The following is a 23,017-nucleotide window of genomic DNA, read 5'->3' as shown; positions in this document are numbered from 1 at the left end:
GTGGACATTCAAATATTGACCCACTGACGTTATTTCTGTTTATCGATGGTGGTAAAAGGTTTTGGTGCATAGTTCAAAGAATCTTTGGAGGTTTTTATAGGTTGCTTTAAGCCAAAGCCTCTGAAAACCACATCCCTGGGGCTTAAGGGAACATATGACTTTTTAAGCCCTTAAATACAGGTCCTTCTCAAAATATTAGCATATTGTGATAAAGTTCATTATTTTCTATAATGTCATGATGAAAATTTAACATTCATATATTTTAGATTCATTGCACACTAACTGAAATATTTCAGGTCTTTTATTGTCTTAATACGGATGATTGTGGCATACAGCTCATGAAAACCCAAAATTCCTATCTCACAAAATTAGCATATTTCATCCGACCAATAAAAGAAAAGTGTTTTTAATACAAAAAACGTCAACCTTCAAATAATCATGTACAGTTATGCACTCAATACTTGGTCGGGAATCCTTTGGCAGAAATGACTGCTTCAATGCGGCGTGGCATGGAGGCAATCAGCCTGTGGCACTGCTGAGGTCTTATGGAGGCCCAGGATGCTTCGATAGCGGCCTTTAGCTCATCCAGAGTGTTGGGTCTTGAGTCTCTCAACGTTCTCTTCACAATATCCCACAGATTCTCTATGGGGTTCAGGTCAGGAGAGTTGGCAGATCAATTGAGCACAGTGATACCATGGTCAGTAAACCATTTACCAGTGGTTTTGGCACTGTGAGCAGGTGCCAGGTCGTGCTGAAAAATGAAATCTTCATCTCCATAAAGCTTTTCAGCAGATGGAAGCATGAAGTGCTCCAAAATCTCCTGATAGCTAGCTGCATTGACCCTGCCCTTGATAAAACACAGTGGACCAACACCAGCAGCTGACACGGCACCCCAGACCATCACTGACTGTGGGTACTTGACACTGGACTTCTGGCATTTTGGCATTTCCTTCTCCCCAGTCTTCCTCCAGACTCTGGCACCTTGATTTCCGAATGACATGCAGAATTTGCTTTAATCTGAAAAACGTTCTTTGGACCACTGAGCAACAGTCTAGTGCTGCTTCTCTGTAGCCCAGGTCAGGCGCTTCTGCCGCTGTTTCTGGTTCAAAAGTGGCTTGACCTGGGGAATGCGGCACCTGTAGCCCATTTCCTGCACACGCCTGTGCACGGTGGCTCTGGATGTTTCTACTCCAGACTCAGTCCACTGCTTCCACAGGTCCCCCAAGGTCTGGAATCGGCCCTTCTCCACAATCTTCCTCAGGGTCCGGTCACCTCTTCTCGTTGTGCAGCGTTTTCTGCCACACTTTTTCCTTCCCACAGACTTCCCACTGAGGTGCCTTGATACAGCACTCTGGGAACAGCCTATTCGTTCAGAAATTTCTTTCTGTGTCTTACCCTCTTGTTTGAGGGTATCAATAGTGGCCTTCTGGACAGCAGTCAGGTCGGCAGTCTTACCCATGATTGGGGTTTTGAGTGATGAACCAGGCTGGGAGTTTTAAAGGCCTCAGGAATCGTTTGCAGGTGTTTAGAGTTAACTCGTTGATTCAGATGATTAGGTTCATAGCTCGTTTAGAGACCCTTTTAATGATATGTTAATTTTGTGAGATAGGAATTTTGGGTTTTCATGAGCTGTATGCCAAAATCATCCGTATTAAGACAATAAAAGACCTGAAATATTTCAGTTAGTGTGCAATGAATCTAAAATATATGAATGTTAAATTTTCATCGTGACATTATGGAAAATAATGAACTTTATCACAATATGCTAATTTTTTGAGAAGGACCTGTACATTTGTTTTGAACTTGGAGGCTGTAGGAGGGTAGAAAAGTTTAATTTAGTCTCTCCAGGTCCTTCAGAGATATCTTTATATTCTCTTTGGGTCATATTTTCCTGTCCATTCAGTTTTCTCTATCATCTGTAAAATATTTAAACTGTTATGTCACAGTATTTGCTGTTGAACAGCAAAACAAGGTAATAGACGTCCGGCTAACTAATTTGCGTTTCCGCCATTTTTATTTCTTTCTGCGATTTTGCAGCCCAAGCTCAAGTATGCTGATATGGAGGATATACAGGGGTTGGACAATGACACTGAAACACCTGGTTTTAGACCACAATAATTTATTAGTATGGTGTAGGGCCTCCTTTTGCGGCCAATACAGCGTCAATTCATCTTGGGAATGACATATACAAGTCCTGCACAGTGGTCAGAGGGATTTTAAGCCATTCTTCTTGCAGGATAGTGGCCAGGTCACTACGTGATACTGGTGGAGGAAAACGTTTCCTGACTCGCTCCTCCAAAACACCCCAAAGTGGCTCAATAATATTTAGATCTGGTGACTGTGCAGGCCATGGGAGATGTTCAACTTCACTTTCATGTTCATCAAACCAATCTTTCACCAGTCTTGCTGTGTGTATTGGTGCATTGTCATCCTGATACACGGCACCGCCTTCAGGATACAATGTTTGAACCATTGGATGCACATGGTCCTCAAGAATGGTTCGGTAGTCCTTGGCAGTGACGCGCCCATCTAGCACAAGTATTGGGCCAAGGGAATGCCATGATATGGCAGCCCAAACCATCACTGATCCACCCCCATGCTTCACTCTGGGCATGCAACAGTCTGGGTGGTATGCTTCTTTGGGGCTTCTCCACACCGTAACTCTCCTGGATGTGGGGAAAACAGTAAAGGTGGACTCATCAGAGAACAATACATGTTTCACATTGTCCACAGCCCAAGATTTACGCTCCTTGCACCATTGAAACCGACGTTTGGCATTGGCATGAGTGACCAAAGGTTTGGCTATGGCAGCCCGGCCGTGTATATTGACCCTGTGGAGCTCCTGATGGACAGTTCTGGTGGAAACAGGAGAGTTGAGATGCACATTTAATTCTGCCATGATTTGGGCAGCCGTGGTTTTATGTTTTTTGGATACAATCTGGGTCAGCACCCGAACATCCCTTTCAGACAGCTTCCTCTTGCGTCTACAGTTAATCCTGTTGGATGTGGTTCGTCCTTCTTGGTGGTATGCTGACATTACCCTGTATACCGTGGCTCTTGATACATCACAAAGACTTGCTGTCTTGGTCACAGATGCGCCAGCAAGACGTGCACCAACAATTTGTCCTCTTTTGAACTCTGGTATGTCACCCATAATGTTGTGTGCATTTCAATATTTTGAACAAAACTGTGCTCTTACCCTGCTAATTGAACCTTCACACTCTGCTCTTACTGGTGAAATGTGCAATCAATGAAGACTGACTACCAGGCTGGTCCAATTTAGCCATGAAACCTCCCACACTAAAATGACAGGTGTTTCAGTTTCATTGTCCAACCCCTGTATACCAAACTAATTACATGACCCAATAAAGTAATTACTGGCCAAAACTAAGCTAGAAATATAAATTAACAATACACATATATATATATATATATGTATATATATATATATATACATATAGTCAGTCAGTCAGTCAGTTTTTCTATGTATATATATATATATATATATATATATACATATATATATATATATATGTATATATATATATATATATAGATATATATATATATATGCTGGGGGTCCTGCTGGACAATTTGTTTACCGAGCAAACAGGTCGGCAGATGATGCTGTTAACTTAGGTCTACACTTCATCCTGCAACACCTCGACCACCCAGGGACGTACGCCAGGATCCTGTTTGTAGACTTCAGCTCGGCCTTCAACACCATCATACCACTAATCCAGGATGGTGATGAGTCTGCATACAGACAGCAGTTGGATCAGCTGGTAGAACTACCAGAACTACCTTGAACTGAACCCACTCAAGACTGTGGAAATGGTGGTGGACATTCAGAGAACACCACCCCCATACACCCCCCTCACCATCCTCAACAACACTGTATCGGCCGTGGACCACTTCAGGTTCTTAGGAACCACCATCTCTGAGGACCTGAGATGGTCTTCACACATAGACACTGTTTGAAAGAAGGTCCAGCAGTGACTGTACTTCCTGAGACAATTCAAGAAGTTCAACCTTCCACAGGAGCTGCTGGTCATCTTCTCCACTGCCATCATTCAATCTGTCCTGTCTTCATCCATCTCAGTGTGGTTTGGATCATCCACAAAACAGGACAGGTCCAGACTGCAACGAATAATCAGGTCTGCAGAGAGAATAATCAGGGCTGACCTTCCCTCCATCCAGGACTTATACAGGTCAAGGGTCAAGAAAAGAGCTGCTAAAATCTCCGCAGACCCCACACACCCTGCACATAAACTGTTTAGAGTTTTACCTTCAGGTGGCGCTACAGAGCACTGTTCACTAAAACCAGCCACAAAGACAGTTTCTTCCTCCAGGCTGTTTCTCTGTTGAACATTTAATAGAGTACAAAACAACAGCAACAGATGTTACAAATGTACCTTTTTATTATATATGTGTAAATTGTAAATATGTATATTCTGTAATGCAAAAACAAAACCAAAGAGCAAAGTGTACCTTGTTTGTATGTTTGTATGTACGAACTTGGCAATAAAGTTGATTCTGATTCTGATATATATATATATATATATATATATATATATATATATATATATATATATATATATATATATATATATATATTTATATATATAAAATTCACTATTTTTATTAAACCACACATTTTCAAATCATATAATTTTTCTTGAACTCTATATTTTTCCTTTGTTTGTTTAATACAAGTGAATTTCTTGCTGTTTTATTTTTCCCACACCTTTTATATCTTTTATATTTACTCGTACACGTACTGGTCGTCTTCCGCTTCATCCGGGACCGGGTCGCGGGGGCAGCAGACTAAGCAGAGACACCCAGACGTCCCTCTCTCCAGACACCTCCTCCAGCTCCAGGGGGGGAGCCCAAGGCGTTCCCAGGCCAGCCGAGAGACATAGTCCCTCCAGCGTGTCCTGGGCCTCCTCCCGGTGGGACGTGCCTGGAACACCTCCAGAGGAAAGCGTCCAGGAGACATCTGGTACAGATGCCCGAGCCACCTCAACTGACTCCTCTCGATGTGGAGGAGCAGTGGCTCTACTCCGGGCTCCTCCCGGATGGCCGAGCTCCTCACCCTATCTCTAAGGGAGTGCCTGGCCACCCTACGGAGGAAGCTCATTTCTGCCGCTTGTATCCGGAATCTCGTTCTTTCGGTCATGACCCAAAGTTCATGGCCATAGGTGATGGTAGGAACATAGACCGAGAGTAAATCGAGAGCTTTGCTTTTCGGCTCAGCTCTCTCTTCACCACAACGGACCGGCACAGTGCCCCCATTACTGTGGCAGCCGCACCGATCTGTCTGTCGATCTCTCGCTCCATTCTTCCCTCACTCGTGAACAAGACCCCGAGATACTTAAACTCCTCCACTTGAGGCAGGAACTCCCCTCCAACCTGAAGAGGAGAAGCCACCCTTTTCCAGTCGAGAACCTTTTAAATTTATTACCTCCCAAATATGTTAAAAATGTTTCTTCAAATATATATTATTTTTCAAATAATTTTAATCAGATAAAAAGTTGAGAGTAAGGGCCTGGTGGACGGTACAAAACAACAAATAGAAGTGGTTTTAGTGCTTTGCAATTTGGATGACGAAATGAATATATTATTTAATATTTAATATTACTACTTTAATATTTTATTAAATAATATTTCCGTCTGTTAAGGGTTGTCCTGTGAATACCAGCCCAATAAGACGGTGGTATTAGGACAACATTGAAAGGAATGAGCCAAGCTCTGACATTATTGAACAGTCAGAGCAAAACTCTGCACAGAATGTCATGATTTGTGGTTGTTTTTGGGTTCTTATTATTATTATTATTATTGATAGGTTATGAATCATGCCTCTGTTATTTTCCTGGTCATGCTTTAGTTTTTTTCTTCTAGTTCATGTTTTGTCAAGTTAGGTTTTTTGGATCTGGTTATGCTTTAGTTTCATGTTTTTCTAATTATGTGTTCAAGAGTCTCTTTTCTGCTCCAGCCACGTTTTGTTCTTTCCTGTCTTCAATCATCTTCATTCGGTTCACCTGCACCTAGCATTTAGTCTCCTCGTTTCACCTGGTTCATGCTTCATATATACACATCTGTTCCTCGCTGAAACATTTTGGATTGTCGCTCTCATTTCAATGTCTTGTCCTTTTGCTCTTGCCAGCCTGCCCATGTCTGTTTTTGCCATCACCCAGTAAGTTTTGTTCATTAAATAATTTCACCTACCGTCATGCTGCCTGGTTGTCTGCTTTCCGAGGTCCACCGCTACACAAACCCTGACATAGAATGAATTCACACAATTTCTTAAAATACAAGAATTTATTAACAAAAATAAATCAACTCAAAGTCAAACATATTTCAATCAACAAACTCTTTACTTTGCTAAAACAATCCAACTAAACTATCAAGCAGAATTAAAGAATAATGAAGACTAATGGACTATGTACAATATAAACTAGTTGATTAAAGATAATTGATAATTATGACCATAAGAGTGATGCAACATTACCATGCAATGTTTATGTTTGAGAACCAAGGATTATCTTGAAGAATCTGGAAGTGAAGTTAAGTTAGTTTTGGAACCAACTTAGACAATAATCAGCAACATTTAGACAACCATTCACAATGTAAGATCAGATAAAATATTATTTTAATAAAATAATGTTTTAAATAATGATCTGCTGAATAAAACCAACCTTCTGGATGACTAATTATCAACGGTGTCTCATTAGCTGCCTTTATTTATTGAAATAATATTTAAGGAAATATTATTTTGATTAAGAACCAAACCTTTTCAATAAAAGGTTAGTTATCAAGTTTAGTACTGGTATACTGGTATAGTGGTAGTATTGAAAACTAACATCCTTTTTGTTTAAATGATCTTTAGTAGGCAGCACGTGTTGTTAGCTGTTAGCACTTAAAGCTAACAAAAGCGGGGTTTTTATTCGAACAGTGACGTCACGGGAAGTCTGCTGTTATTTCCTGCTTCTGGCTGTGCTGGAAGTAGGTTAATGCGATTTATTTTTAAAGTTCCAAAAAAGTTCTTACTGGCCTTTTATTTTGTACCAGTGGTTGGGTCCCAACACTCCCATGCATTGCACTGTGACGTGTCACTCTAAAAGTCAAATAAATATTATGAGAAAGGCAGATTGTTTTCCCTCTCTCTTATCACTTCCTTAAGTATGTTAACAAACTTATATAGTTTGATTAACAAGATGGACATCTCCCACTAAGAGCAGACCCAGAATACACTAAAGAGACTTCATATTCTTTCTGGAAACACCTTGAGGGACCCAGAATGAGCTGGAGATGATCACTGACCCGATCTTGTACAGAGATCCTTTGGACCTCATTGTTCTGATGGTCCAAAGGATCTCTGGACAAGTTTGTGAATGTTTTAAAATAAATCATTCCCAAAGTTTGTAGGTAAAATTAATGCTGATGGTTTAGTTGAGCTAATTTTACTCCAGTGATACCTTCACCTCATGAACTGAAGGAAACGTCTATTAATCCTGTTATAAATGTCAGAAATAAAGGAGCTGAAGTGTTAAAACCTGATTAAATGGAGCTAATTCACTCCTTAATGCATCATGGAGGTTCTCACATTCTTACAATAATCAACACGTTCGTTTTACTTGTATATATAAAGTCTGACTTTTATTCAGGAGAAACATCAAACAGAAACACAGGAAAAACTGGAACATTATGGTTCAAGTTTAGGACATTCAAGATATAATTTCAAGAAATCCTGATTAAAATGACCAGAAAAATAATAAATAAGTGATGAGATTATTCTGGCTGCTTAAAGCTGTTTATTAGTGAAGTTAAATATTTCAATGGATCTGGTAGGAACCTTCAGACCAACATCTCTTCCTTCCTTTGTGTCAACATCTGGATTCAGGAACATCAATAATACTCAACAGCAGATCAGGTTGTTCTTTGGGCTGATTCCAGATCAGTTTCTACATTCACTAAAACAGCCTAGGAGGATTATCCACAGACAGGTGGTCAGCTCAGAGTAAAAACACATTTAGCTTCAATACATGAGAGTCAGGCAGGAAGCAAAGGCCAGAAGCTGCTAACAAGGAACAACCAAAGCTGCATTAATACTTTGTCATAATTACTTCACTGTTCAGAGAAGGAGATCATATCTCTAATGAACATATATCTGAATAAAACACTTTTATAAAAAGGCCCAAACTGGTGCAGAAACACGATGATGGAAATAAATCAGAAGCTCAGATGCTGCTTTGCTTTGAATAAATATGAATTCAAAGGATAAAAAAGCAAAAAGAAACAGAATACTTCATTGAATATTGATTTGATTGTACTTCATATTTCCTGCAACACCTGAAATGAGGCCCCGCCCACACCTGCACTAACATGCGTCCTGAGTGATCAGATCAAGTCCTCACAGAGCTAAATTCAGACGTTTAAACACATTAAAGTCGACCTGTAGAAATGTCCAGCATGCAGAGTAATGTTGGACATGTGACCCATCAGTTGTTTCACTATGTTTCTGTTTTATAATCTGTCAGCTGATACCGAGCTCAGTACAGCCCAACAACATGTCTCCTCTGTTTCCTCTCTTCAGTCACATCTTCTAAGCTTCACAGCTGAGTTTATTCAGAGTTTGTTCCCAAAATATCTCAGAAGTGACTGAGATGAATCCATTTATTGTTTCATTTCCTTGTAGAGCAGATCAGTGTGATCGGACCACTCAGGACGGCTCTTACTGTGAATCATCTCTGGTCTGGTCTACTGAGGTCCTGATCAGCCAGGATCCATGTTAACACCAGGTCTCAACAAGACACTGAATCTTGACCTGGAGTTGGTTTTAATGACTGATGAACATGAAGACAATAATGGATTTATGATAATGGAAAGAAAACAACCTTCACCTTCAGATTATCAGACATTTAACACTGAATGAAAAGACATGAGATCTGATTATCTAAGAAATTCTCATCAAACAGAAACAAAGAGTCACTCAGAGCTCAGTTTCATGAAGCTCTTCTTGGCGTCTTGGTGCTGAAATGTTTTTATTAAACATATTTTGATGATTAATCATCTGAGATTTAAAGCAACCAAACAAAATGAATGTGTTTAAATTAAAATGGACCTTTCTAAGCCTTTCAGTCCATAACTTATAGCACCAGTGAAGCTATTCAGTAACAATGAAGTCATGGTTGATGACAGCAGAAGGTTGATCTGTTGTGATCCATCAGAACCAGCAGAACATTTAACGTTTAGAGAGGTAACAGACATTTCATTCTCATCTGCTGTAGCTGAGTCAGCAGGAGGAAATTATTTCATGCTGTTCATTTATAGATTAGAAAACCACCAACATCCATAATGATGTCCACAGATCTATGGCAGATAGATTAAATCTACAGATCAGCTGGAGGATCTGGGGTCTTCTCCCTAAAGCAAGCAGATTTCCTTCTATACATCACAAATAAAACACCAGCAGCAACAACAGCAGCAAATGTGATCAGACCAACTATTAGTCCAATGGATCCATCCTTGTCTCCTGCATCCTTGTTCCCTCCATCCTTGCACCCTGTAAAGGAGAACCAGGTGTGAGTATAATCTGTCACGTAGAAGATGATCATCAACATCTTTAGAAAACACAAACATCTGATCTGAGATGTTTCCCTCAAATCAAGAACCAGGAAGCTGCTGGTTCTGATGAAGTTCTGATGCAGAAACAAACAAACTCACCTGGGGGAACAACATCCAGGTTGATAAGTTTTGTATCACGGCCTCCTTCATTCTGGATTCGACACTCATATGTTCCGGTATCGTTAGTCGTCACGTTCTTCAGAACCAACGACACATTTCCATTCTTCATCTGTCTGTCCTGCAGATCCACTCGGTTCCTAAAAGATGGATGCTGGTTGTCTGGATCTATATGATCGTTTCTAATCAGAAGAACATATTCTGACCCCAGATCAGTTCTCCTCCACTGTAAAACTGTAACAGGTTTGTTGTCATCAGCTCTACAAGGCAGGATGATGTCTTCTCCAGGTTCTGCTGCAATGTTTCTCTGATCTGCAGAAGAGAAATCAACACAGAGCAGAGAGGTTAAAGGTTAAAGTCGACATCTGCACTTCTATAGCAGTATCAGAGGGATGAGAAACACCATAGAAAAGACAAAGGTCCCTCAAATGGAACAAAGATGGTACAGAAGTCACAGAAGATTTTAGACAAACATAGATGTTTTTTTCTCCATGTAACATTTTTTGTGTCGCCCACGACCAATGAGATCAATAAATAAGGATCTCATAAGAAATGATCAAATCTGGTCTGTGTGGTTTCATCAACTTCAGTAAATATAAACCCACCTTAGAGGTTAGGACAAAGGAGCTCTCCAGGTCTAACACAGCGTCACCCCACACATGGACCTGTTTCAGAACCCTGGAGAGCTCCTTGAGAGACAGCCTGCTGCATTCTAGGTTCACAGATCCAGGGGTGGATCTACCACCCTAAAAGAAAGCCTTGCCACCCCTGTTGCTACCCCATCTGGCAGCTATGAATTCAAGAAACCAAGACAAAAACAAAAACAACCCAACAGGGCAAAAATCAAGAGTCTAAAGAAGTCCAGGAGGTCGACGACAAAAGAGGTGGCGATCAGAAGTCTGAGATGCCGGCGCCTAAACCAGGAGCACCCAAGAAGATGCTTATCGGGAGGCCGGAGTCTGGGAGCCGAGTAAGAGACCCTCGGTCAGGAGGTCTGAGGTCAAGCAGAAATTCAGGAGACTTGAAGTCGGGTTGAGAGTCGGTCGTAGAGTCTCAGGGTTTGAAGTCTGTATTGGAGTCTGCAGTCTTCCTGTCATACCGGGGCTCTGGAGGCTTAGCAGCATGCAGGGAAGCGGTACAGAAACCGCTGGAGTCCAGAAAAGCAGCAGACGGGTCTGGAGATGCTGCGGGAAAGACCTGAGACGCATCTGGGAAAACCTGAGGAGCTGCAGGGATGCCCTGAGAACCAAGAAACTCCTCTTGAAGCGCCTGAACCACAGACACACAGTCCTGGTGGTTTTTGGCCAGATGTAAAACTGCCTCCAGGCAGCAGGACTTAAAGTAGGCAGTTCGAGTTGCAGCCAAACCAGACAGAACCCATGCAGGTGCAGGATGCTTGCCTGGAGGACGCACAGCATGTGCAGTAACCCCTGGCTGCTATGGAGACCTGGACCACACACCCCTCTCTCGCCTGGAGTCACTGGATGGCGAGGTTGGGTCCCAAAGAGGATCAGAGCTCTGATGGTGACAGCATCCCGGCCGAGAAGAGATGCCCGCAGGAAACTCGGTGGTGGTTGAGGCTGCTACGAATGTGAATGGCTCGGCTGAGGCCGCTGCGGACGAAGAGAGCTGAGCAGCGGCTGCCACAGACGTGGATGGCAAGGGACGACGGCGCCTACGGTGCAAGGAGGAAGCAACTGGAGACGACATAGGGTGAGTGGAGCGGTTCTGGCCTGGTTTGTAGCCTGGTGGCGCCAGCACCAGCCGGGATCCGCCAAAAACCTCCTCCATTTCCTCCAACAGTAGGAGAGTAGGCAGGGTCTCCTCCCCATATAGAGCTCTGGCGTCCTCCTCCTGCTGCTGGATCCACCCAAGTACGTTGCCCACCCTGTCTGCTTGGTCCTGAGTTTGGCTGGTTCCTTCTGTCATAGTCTGATGTGGGTTTGGAGCAAAATGCAAACAGGTACTAGGGCTCGGCATATTGTGAGATATATCTTCTTTAATTAGGTTCGTAGAAAGCACTTTCATAACCATTGGAGAAACCACCAACAAAAATCCTGGTTAGGACGATACAGGGAAACATAAGGAGCTTGAGGAGAGACGTGACATTTCATGAGGAACCAGCGAGGAATATTGCAAACAAACCAGTTAATAAACAGAGGGAGCTGGAGTGTGGACCAATGAGAGAGGAAGGCAGGTAATCAGATGGAAGTGGTAACAGGTGAGGAACTGCTGGGAGACTGAAAGGGAATGTGACTAATTATACAAGGCAGAGAGAAATCAACATGAGGGACAGAGCAAAGGTAACCTAAACTAAATGAGAAAACCTACGAAGAACAAAGTGACTAAGTGACTGACTGCAACTAATGATCTGACAGAAGGAAAATAAACATGGGAGACTAAACAAAGACCGGGACCGGGTCGCCGGGGCAGCAGACTCAGCAGAGACGCCCAGACGTCCCTCTCCCCAGACACCTCCTCCAGCTCCAACGAGGGGAGCCCAAGGTGTTCCCAGGCCAGCCGAGAGACATAGTCCCTCCAGCGTGTCCTGGGCCTCCTCCCATGTTAGATTTACTGGATAAGCAAGACCCCATAATTTAAAAAAGACTGGAACAACAAGCTAAAAATGCTAAGAACACTAGTAAAACAGCCCAAAATTAAATACTTGAAGGACTGGCTGGAAAGGTTAAAGTTGAAATCATCCAAGAGGTTAAAAAGAGTAAACAGTTTTCAGTGATTGTAGACGAAAATAAAGATGTTCAGAAAAAAGAGCAAATGTCACATGAATGCTACACTCTTAGGTGACAAGTTCATAGGCTTTTTTGAAAAGCATTATATATATTATATATATATATATATATATATATCTCACTGTAGTATTTACATCTCTCCTGTTATTGCAGTTTCCCAGTTTCTTCCAGTCCAGAGGTCACGGTGTTGGGGTCATCCATTTTGGTCGCACATTTTGACATGCGCAGCTCAACAGTCGTCGCAGCTCTGACGTCACCAAGAGTGTAAAACCCACAGGAGAGGAAAGTGTCGTTGCTATTTCCCGCCTGTCTAACAGGACGATGCAACGGACGCGCATATCTGGAGAGACAAAAGCTCGCAGGCGAACTTTTGCTCCACAAGGCCATTCATGGAAGACCTTGAAAGCTGGAAATCCTAACCTGATTTTAAATATTTATACATTACTGCATGTTGTCCAACAATGTGTTAACATGGTATAGCCCTGCGGAGCGTCTGGCCCAGGCTGCATGTGATGCAAGTCAGGCAATGAGCTGTTTCAGCCAGAGCTGCTGCTGCTAGCCTAAACAGGCGCTATGTGGGTCAGCAACTTTCTGGTCCACACTCCAAGCCAGCAGGTGGCAGTAATGCACCACATCGTTGAACGCCACCTACCAGAAAACGACAAAGAAGAAGCTCTGTGGGTCCTTCAACGCGGGTTGCTAAGTTACGAGCTTGAGAGCTCACGCTTGCTGATAGTACAATGACTTGGTGCACAGATGAGTGAGTAAAAGAAGATGGCTTCATCAAAAATATGTAAAGTGGAAAATCATACATTTAAAGATGAATGGACAGAAGCACAACAGGGAGCATAGAGTGTTTTCACTTTGAGGAATGGATTTTGGGAAAACACAAAAAGCCTTTGACTGACTGGGAAATGATCATGGAAGCTGAGGCAGAAACACTTTTAGATGGAAAAGAAGAACAACAACTTCAGGAAAAGGTTCAGCAAACAGCCCTGCCTGCTCCAAGCACAACAAGGAGAGCAGAACTGTTCTACCAAGATGTTCTGACCCAGCTAGACTCAACCATTCAAAGTGCGTGTTGGACCATTTGTTTGCTGAATATTGGACCATTTGTACCTTGCTGGAGCTGCTAAGCCGTCCAGTTTCATCGGCCATTTTGTACCCCAGGATAGTCCGCTACTACAAATCCCAGCGGGCACCGCGGCTGATAGGGCGGGGGCGTCGCAGCTCTGATGTCACAGTGGACTATATAACATACTCTGAGACCGGCCACCATTGCTTTTCACGCTGGAAACCGAGACGCGGTTACCACGCAACTGGAGCATCACTCTGGAGAAGAAAGTCCCACGTGGACATGAAAGAAGTTTCTCAAATGGGAAGGCCAGAAATGTCACTTTACCGATCGAAGGCGTGAGCTTAACACGTAACAGAAGAGAAAAACTTCACGGAAGTAGAACTTAGAATCGCCACTTATAGTCCAATGTGTTCTAAATTGTATGTGCATGCCACCTTTTATTGAAACTTTGATTGCTGTTGGACATCTGAAAGCCACTGTGCTTTTCAAGCTGTGTGAGTTTTGCTGTGTTGTTTTAACACCCGAGAGCAAAGCTTAGGGTACATTTTAGAGTTGGACCGTTAGAATTTCATGGTGGAAACTCACCATCTCTTTGTCTGCATCCTGCGTGTAGCTTTTTACTGGTTCGCTGCCAAAAGTTTTATGATCCTTTGTGTCCCCTGAGCTACAACTTTGGGGGAAGTTTTATGACTGCCTGTATTACACTGAGCTACAATGGTGGGGGGGGGGTTCCTCAATGCTTTGTCGTATTTTGCCATAACTGCTGTTTTATTCAGTTCTGTTTACCCTTTTATGTAGAGTTTTTGCATGTTTGATTGGGTGAAGATTATTGAATCAGAATAGCGAGTTGTATCAGGGCTGTTGATTTAATAAATATTCACGTAGATAAAGAGAAAGTGTTTGTGGTTATTTTGTGCAAGAGTGATTTGTCAGTCAAAATAAGGTCAAAGTTCCCCACGTTTCGGCAGAAACGGTTGATTAAACAGTGACATCTAATAATAGTTATCAATTATTATTGAGAATTTATTAATTGTAATTATCAAGGGCCTTGAGCCATAATTACAAAACTAGAGGACATCTTTGATTTCAATTCATAAATAAGGACTTTTGGTTAAGAAATTAATTTTCTCAAATTATAATTTTAAATTATAATTCTTGATAAATATTAATTTATCAATGATAATAATCCTAACATGCATTTAATATTGGTGCTAAAATTAGATTGAACTATTCTGTTCAGCAGATGATTTCATGGGCAGATGAATAATTGATTAGTTAAAAAACCAAAACTCAATTAAATGTTAAATAAAAATGAAAGAAAATATTTTTGTCAGTTGATTTAAAGTGTTTAGATGATGGAGGTAGAGGACCTCCTGCTATTTTAGTTGGGGACACCTGCTCTAGGCTCCACCTTGTTACATGAGACCCAGCTCAACCCTCAGAGTTTCAGTAAATTTATAAGTCAGCCTAGAGCGGCTTTAACTGGACTGAGCTGTATGGTCAGTGGGTTTGATTAACCCTAATCTAGTATTTGTGTAGCAATAAAACTTCAATTGAGGCATTTAATAAGCAAGATACATATGTTCCTTCCTATGTTCCTGTAAGGAGACATTGGTACCTTTAAGAAAACCCTAACATACCTGTGACCATGTTCAAGGTCATTTACCTGTGAAGGTGTTTTTATCTTTGGGGATCTAGGGTGCAGTTTAGCAGGTTTAGTTGACTTTGAACATCCATTGGTACTTTTCAAATGGAATAATACACGTTGATAAAATAATCGTCATTTATGGAGCTCTAAATACAATAAGGCTTATCAGGCCGCCATCATCCAGAAGAAGAAGAAAGTGAGATCATAAGCCCTGTCCCAATACCCACACTACACCCTACAACCTTCTATGAAGTGTGTACATTGTAGAAGTGCTTGTAGGGGTTGAAGTGCGCAGGTTACAAGTGTGCAAAATTGGATAACTGGGACAGTAGTTGTTACGTCATCGGCCCGGTCCCAACACTCGCACCTCCACCCTCTATTGCGCGTTCCCGTTGAAGGGTTTGGAGGCGTAGTGTGTCCCAATTCTCCAGAGTGGTCATTAGCCCCGCCCCCTTTGTGCCCTCAATCCACACTTGGGCTAGCACGCATCTTAGTAGACTTTGTTGAAGTATATTACCCACAATTCACTGCTGCAGGTGACGTTTTGAGCAAAAACCAATCAAAACCATCAAATCAGAATAAGAACTGCATAAACTTTAGACAGTAAGCTAACAATATATTTCTTATGGTTTTCCAGGCTTAACATTGCAAGTTGCCACCAGCTTCAGGGTGATTCTGGGCAGTCAGTAGACCAGAACATTGAAATTACATTTCTGCTGCAGCGAGAGTCTGGTGTTAAAGCCTCCTTCCATTCCTACACTTTCTTCTCCTCAAAACAATTGCTTGTTGCAGTTCTAACATATTTTTTAAGCAGCAAGACAGAAAAAACACGTCCCGCCATTTCAGATTTTGCAGTTATGGTGCAGAGGTTACATCCTGTAACAGGAGTGATTAGATTGCAGCACCAACACTTAGATTCAGGGTTGGACACCTGCTTTTACTCTCTATCAGATAGACTCCAGAATGGTGACACATAGTCTACTGATAAACACTGAGGGTACATCCCATGCAGGGACTACCAGACATGAAAACCATGTGACCTTCTGTTTGTCACTTCAATCACCAGCGGGTTAAAGGATGAGAGCCTCAGCGCTGATCTCTGAAATCATTCCTCTGCCTTATTTAGAATAAAAGTGTTGAGAGTAAAGAGCAGTTTGAGAGTCATTGAGAGACATTGTAGGCAGAGATGATGGTTCTGGAGAAAAGATCCGAGGCGTCTGTCCGCCAACAGGGTGCGGTACCTCAGACATCTCCATCCTTCAGAAAGATACAGGAAGTTACTGTAAACACGATAAATCATCGAAGTTATGATGATTTATAAACATTAAACCTTGTTTCCTTTCCTGTGAGACAGAGTTGGGCTTGAAAGTTCTTAGAAAGTATCGGTACTTTTACCCAGGTATACTTTCATATCTCTGGATATGGACTGACGTCACTCCACCCCCAAACACACGGATCTGAGGATGGGTTTGGAAGTTCTGGTAACTTGTTCCTAGGATCCGGACTCGGTTCGGTTTAAGTCCAGAGTAAAAACTTACCAGTAGAAGTAAAGAAGAAGCTGACAGAGAACAGAATCCACCAGAGATCCGCTGAGCTCCATGCTGCCATTTTCTTTGCTTTCATTTCCTTATTGATGAAAACCGTTATCTGGGCGTGACCCAGTTGTTTTCTACGGAGCCCGCCAAGGGACATAGAGGACACATGTAATACTTTTGCGTTCGCTCGCGAAAGTATTTAATTATCTTGAGAAAACTGTGTATTTTGGAACAGCAGCACAGATGACAAACTGCTCACAAAACAAACAACATGATATGGATTATTTGTCATCTGCAGGTTAACATGCAGTCAACGATGCGATTAAATGGTTAGAAGAACCGTTCAACTCACTATAAAAATAAAATAAAGTACACATCATGCAGCAGTAATAAGCTAATAAAGTGTCACAGATGTGGTTTCATGCAGTTTTATGGTCCAGAGTTCAGTAGTTTGACAGCTTGTGGATAAAAACTGTCTTTACGTCTGATTGAAGATCATTTTATTTAAGGCCGATTTCAAAATAAAACTCAATAAATCTCAAAAACGGGTGAAGTGTTTGTTCCATTTTTGCAGTTGTCTGGTTTGGAAACTATCCCTAAAAGTATTGCGAGATAACGCAAAGACTATTTGTCCCTTCGCAGGATCCGTGGATTTCTGACCGAACTCAGATGTTCCGAGAACAAATAAAACGCTGAGAGAAAATCTGAACCCAAACTCTGAACCCGTCCATTTCAGAATATCAGTTTTATTGTGTGCTTCAAATCACGGGGTTCTGCATTAAAACTGTAAAAATAATGACTTCTACATCCCATATTTCTTGGAAGTCAAACGTCATCAGCGCTGACGTAACGACGCCTTGACCATATTTAGACGAGACGGTCTGCCTACAGTTGGAGCTCCACAGGAAGCGGAAGTGATAAGAAGGAAATGTATCATTTCTGGAGGAAAAACGTCTTCAGGAGAGTTTTTAAAATTTATATTTTTATCGTAGTTGACTGTCGTAAACAGCAGAGCTTCACCGTATTCAGAAACACGTCACATATTAGCAAGATTTACAAAGTTTAAACGATGACTGGTTATCAATAACAAGACATTTAATAATGAACGTCTTATTGCTACAGCTCCCCCTGCTGCTGGGAGTCAGGAAATGTAACAGGTGGTGCTCCTGATATCTGGAGGGAAATAACCGACTCAACATCTTCATAACAACATAGTTATGTTTTGATACACATGAAATGACAACAAATGACTTGTTATTAAAATCTTATTATTGAAAAAATATAAACAGAAACATTCGTCTCATTTTATGGTTGCTTTAGATTTATTTTAACTGTCCATCTGCCCATTCATTAACTGTTAAATTAGGTTTCAGTTGAAAATAAAAAATAAGAGTTTATGAAATGAATCCTGCTATACATTTTAGTCACAAATGCAGTTAAAAGCAAGCAAGGACTGAATCATTCTAGTTCCTCTCTAAATGTACCGATACTATGTAAAGATGTAGAACTATGAAACCCCAACATGTGTGGAAACCAGAACCCTCAGTTTATTTTATCTTTCTGCATCCTGTCCGCCCTCCAACGCTCCCATCTCCACCTCCATTCCTCGCTACTCCATCGCCCTTCATCTTCTATCTACTAACCAGATCCACTGCTCCACCCAGACTCCACTCATGTCCTCCTGGCGTTCATTTCTGCATCTTCCAGTAAGCCTCCTCCATTCTTTCATCATAATTTATGTGTAATCTCATCATTTCTCTGCTCACCTCTCCTCTCCTCCACAGTGAGTCTACTGTCCCGTATTCCCAGAAAATTCCCCAGATTAGGATCTCCTTCATTATCATTGTCTGTGAATAAACCTTTAAAACCTTCTTCTTGTCTCCTGAGAGGATTTCTGCATGTGGCTCAGCAGCTAAATAAAACCACGACAATATCAGCTTTAAAGGGGGAATGTTTGAATGCATAAAATGTATTCAAACATTTTTTAAGATATCTCTCATTCTTAATTAGTTATAAAGGTGATATCCTTGATAAACTGAGTCCATTTACAGTTTGATTCAGAAACACAGAAAATAAAGCTCTAAGTGATTCTTATTGGGAGAAGAAAATCCAAATTTCCCACGAGGTACGAAATGGCCTAATCAAAGTAGCGTCTGTTTGACAGGAGACTTCTTTATGTAGTAAGACAGAACCACCAAGACCAGGTTTTAGAACCAGAACAAACTGGTCAGCTGGAATAAAAAAAGCTATAATAAAGACAGTTATTAGAGCTCAGAAAGTGTTCATATGGACCTATTCATTGGCTTTCTAGAAAGAGATCTCTAGCAAACTGATGCCTTTATTAAGATTTTATTATTATAAAATATTCCTGTTATTGTAGATAAAGTTTCTCCAAGCTCTTAATGGTTGCTGGGAAAATTGGACATTTAATTTTTTTATTTTGTAGTTGCACATTAATAAAAATAACAACTTTCCTGTTTTCAGACCAGATGGAGGAGGATAAAAATCAGCCTCCTTCCACCGGATGTCAGTTTGACTTTTCATCAAAGTGGAGAAGAAGTGGAGCAACCTGAACAGCAGATAACAGGAAGGCTGAATGAAGGAGTTGCTTTGTTTCTGCATTCAACCTCTGCCTTCATGGTTTATTAGAAAATACTGACTTCCTTTAGGAAATGTCAGAGTTTAGATAAGGGTCTCCATTTTTACCCTCATAGTGATGTTTGCAGTTATTAATGTTAAACATGTTAATCAAGCTTTGTAAGACCTGCAGATAGTTTTAAATACCACACTTTTTATTTTGAATTGTTTTTCATTTGTAAAACCCAGATTTACAGCAACTGCTCTCTCTCACACAGTGTGACATCACCCCTACGGCTAAAATAGATTATCAATGACCGTTTGTGTCAGGATTGCTAATATACAACTAACAAAACTAGTAAAAAACACAGAGAAATCAGAACCAGCTATAAATCTGTGTCATCAGGAGCTTAACAAACAGAGGAGATCATAAATGTGCTGCAGATTGTTAAAGCTACATCACCACTTTATGTTTTTGTTCCTAATATGTGGAGAAAATATGGTAAAAATGATGGAAATTCATTCAAATATTTAAATATGTCAACATTTATTTATGTGTTTCCTCAACTATTAGACTCATATTGATGCTGTTTCTGCAGGAGGACTGAATACATTTCATAAAGCTGCCTGTAAATCAGCCACTGGCAGCTTTACTAACGCTACTTTAAAGTGACTAACATATTGAGTCCCAACTATTCCTGAAGTTATTCATAAATAGTTGTTCAAGTTCAACCATGCAGCCTAACGGAGGACTTACTGCAGGAAAGGAGTTCACACTGACTTCTACTTCTACAGCTCAGCTTCTGCTGATAAAAGGTAAAACTTTCAAACTTAGACGGCTCTCTGGCTGATTTCTACTCAGGTATTGTTTCTGACAAAGAGCTTTTTGTAAATTATTCACAGTTTGGTTTATATTTAATAATTAAAACAGAGAGTAAAGATAAAACTGACCTGTATGGTTCCATGGTGACCCACTGATCCATATAAACCCTGCAGAAGGATTCCTGACTTCTCCTCCATGTTGGTTGCTTTCAGGTTTGCCTCCTTAGTTGGGTCTGTCTGTAACCCACCCAGCTCTGACCCCACCCATACACAGATCTGTCTGCAGGAAGGTAAACAGTTCAAGGTGTGTCTGCTCAGACTTAGAACCACAGACTCCATTTGTTTGCACAGAGATTCTGTGACAGAGGTAATAAAATGATAAAAGCTGCAGGAGAGCAGAAAAACCAGCCAGACCAGAACTTTTGTCCTGAAACAGCAGGAATCTGTGTTCATGCTGGTGGATGAAGGAGGAGGCAGGGTGGAGGTTCAACAGCTTCAATTCAGAGAAACACTAAACTAAAAAGGACAAAACTATCATTTATTATAAGTACTTCAAAGAACTACTGGATACAAAATATAAAGTTACTGTTATATTATAAAATACAAGTTAAAAAGGTCAAATATCAGAGGCTATCAGCCCTCGATGCAGCCGTCTGGGTTTGACCTCTGAGTTCAGGATGTTTGGGTCAATGCTTCTATCTTGCTGTCCTTTTCCTGCCTCATTAACTGTGAAAAAGGCCCATAGGGCCCCCAACCCCCCGCTCCCCCCAACACCGAGAAACAATCTAAAATACGCTTTAATTCACAAGTGTAAAAATAATGAGGTTATGCAGGTAATTGTGTTGAGAGATTGGAGGAAATCTGACCTGAAGATTTAAGGACTTTATGAATATTATTCTCTTCTTTAAAGGGTCGCTGCAGCTGCATCTTTACTGTAATCATCAATGTGATTATTAAACAGCCACAATGAATAACCAAATGTTAAAACGTGTCCATGAAGGTTTCCAGGTCACACCAGAACCAAGGTGGTTCAATCAATATCAAACCATCCAAATGGCTCCAGAACCTGCAGAGTTAACAACAAATAATGGAGAACATTTTGGTCAACAGTGTCAGAAATCATCCTCTGTTTGGTCCAGTTCAGAAACCAGTTTCCTCTCATCTGTCCAGTCCAGAGACAGGTGTCCTCTCTTTGGTTCCTGTTGTATGAATAACAGCCTGGATGAGGTCCTCCCTCTGCTGGTCCACACAGACACCCACTGACCCAGCAGGTGGGGGAGAACTAAAACATCTGATTGGTTCAGGATAGATCTAGATTGATGAGATCATCTTTCTAGACAGATTAAAATATCAGTATAAAATAAAGCGTCCAGGTTTGACCAGGTTATATGAAGGGAATTCATGCTTGTTTCATATAAATATGAATCAGAACAATAAAAGTTACACCTGTGTCAGCAGGAACCAGTAAAGTAGAACAACAGAAAATGAAAGAATGAAACCCGTGGAGAACATAAAGTCACTTTGTGGAAAAGGATCAAAACCAGGGATGATCTACAGTCATTCAAAGCAAACCCCAAGAATAAAAAGGAGGAAAAGCTTGATTATTAATGTCACTTCTGGCCCAGTTCTGTTCATTGAACTGGGTTCAGAGAATCACTGAAGGCAACAGAATCATTCATTCATAAAATGTTTGTTCATAATCTGAAAGCAAAACAGAATCAGAAAAGAGGTTTTAGTGACACGGCTGCAGATAAAGGTTCCAACATGAGCTACATGTTAGCTAAAACACAACATGTTCAAGTCAGAAAGTGTCTGACTCTGAGGTGGTTCAAAGAGTCAGGACTTCTTTCTATGCTGCACATTATTGGTCTGGATTGGAACTTGGATCTGAACCAGATGACCTTTGAACCAGATGACCTTTGAACTGTCTAAAGTTAACTGTCCTGCTGCTTCTTAGCAACTTCAACAATCAGAAGAACAGAAGCTCAACCATCTAACTTCATCATTAAAGGCGTCATTGTTCAGTTAATTATGGGCTGGATGACGTCAACCATTAACTTCATATGTAGAACTTCATGTAGAACAGAACCAGACTGATGTGGTTCTGTCTGGAGCTCATCCTGATCATTGGACTCCAACCACATTCAGACTTTATGTCTTTGATTGTAAAATCTCTGATGATCTGATGGAGAAACTCTGATCTTTCCAGCATCTTCAGCTCCTCCTTGTTCTCATTATTCATCAGTCTGGAAACAAACAGCAGCAGGTCAGGATTCAGTTCCAATCAGGATTTATTAGCTTGATCTTTAGGATCCTATTTATTAGAAAGCCAGGCAGTATTTTCTGACATCATCATGTGTTACTAAAGAGTTCATGTTTCCTGGATTTACTCTCCTGTATTTGTGGAAATGTGCCTCTAGATAAAACATTTTAGCTTCAACAGGACTAGAACTATGGCTTCTAGATCAGGACAGCATGTTTTATCTGGATCATCTGAGACTGAGAGATGTTCTCCATCTGTTAGACTTCATACATGTGAGCTTTTTATCAACATGTATGAAGCTTCTGTTAACAAGACTGAATTTATTTACTTCTATTTATGTTTTTACTGAAGTAATATTTCAGGTTAACATGTTTAAATGTAGATTATAACTGGTATTAATGGTGGTAAAAGGTGATTTAATAGAAGCTGATCTGGAATCAGTCCAGATAACCCTCCTCTCCAGGGATCAGCTGTGACCTCTGACCCCAGCTGCTGCTTCCAGAGCAGACAGAAAGAAGGAGATATTTCAGAGAAAGTTCCTGAACTCTGCAGCATGTCTGGGTTTGTCTGTGGAACCTGAGACATGCAGCCTGTTTAAGG

The 23,017-nt window shown here is 41.1% G+C and overlaps 1 protein-coding gene across 1 annotated transcript; it reads right to left on the bottom strand.

Annotated features, from left to right (window-relative positions):
- Positions 1–9,025: 9,025 nt before the first annotated feature.
- LOC124865236 (coxsackievirus and adenovirus receptor homolog) lies at positions 9,026–20,367 on the bottom strand. The gene is made up of 3 exons (XM_047360193.1): positions 20,284–20,367; positions 9,727–10,056; positions 9,026–9,565 (listed from the first exon to the last, which is right to left on the bottom strand). Exons 2-3 carry the CDS (start codon positions 9,854–9,856, stop codon positions 9,393–9,395), a joined length of 303 nt encoding a protein of 100 aa, XP_047216149.1. The 5' UTR covers positions 9,857–10,056; positions 20,284–20,367; the 3' UTR covers positions 9,026–9,392.
- Between the last annotated feature and the right edge of the window lie 2,650 nt (positions 20,368–23,017).

Source organism: Girardinichthys multiradiatus, unplaced genomic scaffold, assembly GCF_021462225.1.
Source record: "Girardinichthys multiradiatus isolate DD_20200921_A unplaced genomic scaffold, DD_fGirMul_XY1 scaffold_52, whole genome shotgun sequence".
NCBI classification, from domain to species: domain Eukaryota; kingdom Metazoa; phylum Chordata; class Actinopteri; order Cyprinodontiformes; family Goodeidae; genus Girardinichthys; species Girardinichthys multiradiatus.
The sequence above is the reverse complement of the archived record's forward strand: the minus strand, read 5'-3'. Positions and strand labels throughout refer to the sequence as shown.

Coding starts and splice junctions, on each gene's coding strand:
- LOC124865236 (XM_047360193.1), bottom strand. CDS start 9,856: ATGAAGAATGGAAATGTGTCGTTGGTTCTGAAGAACGTGACGACTAAC. Junction 9,566..9,726: donor CCTGGATGTTGTTCCCCCAG/GTGAGTTTGTTT, acceptor TCTCCTTTACAG/GGTGCAAGGATGGAGGGAAC.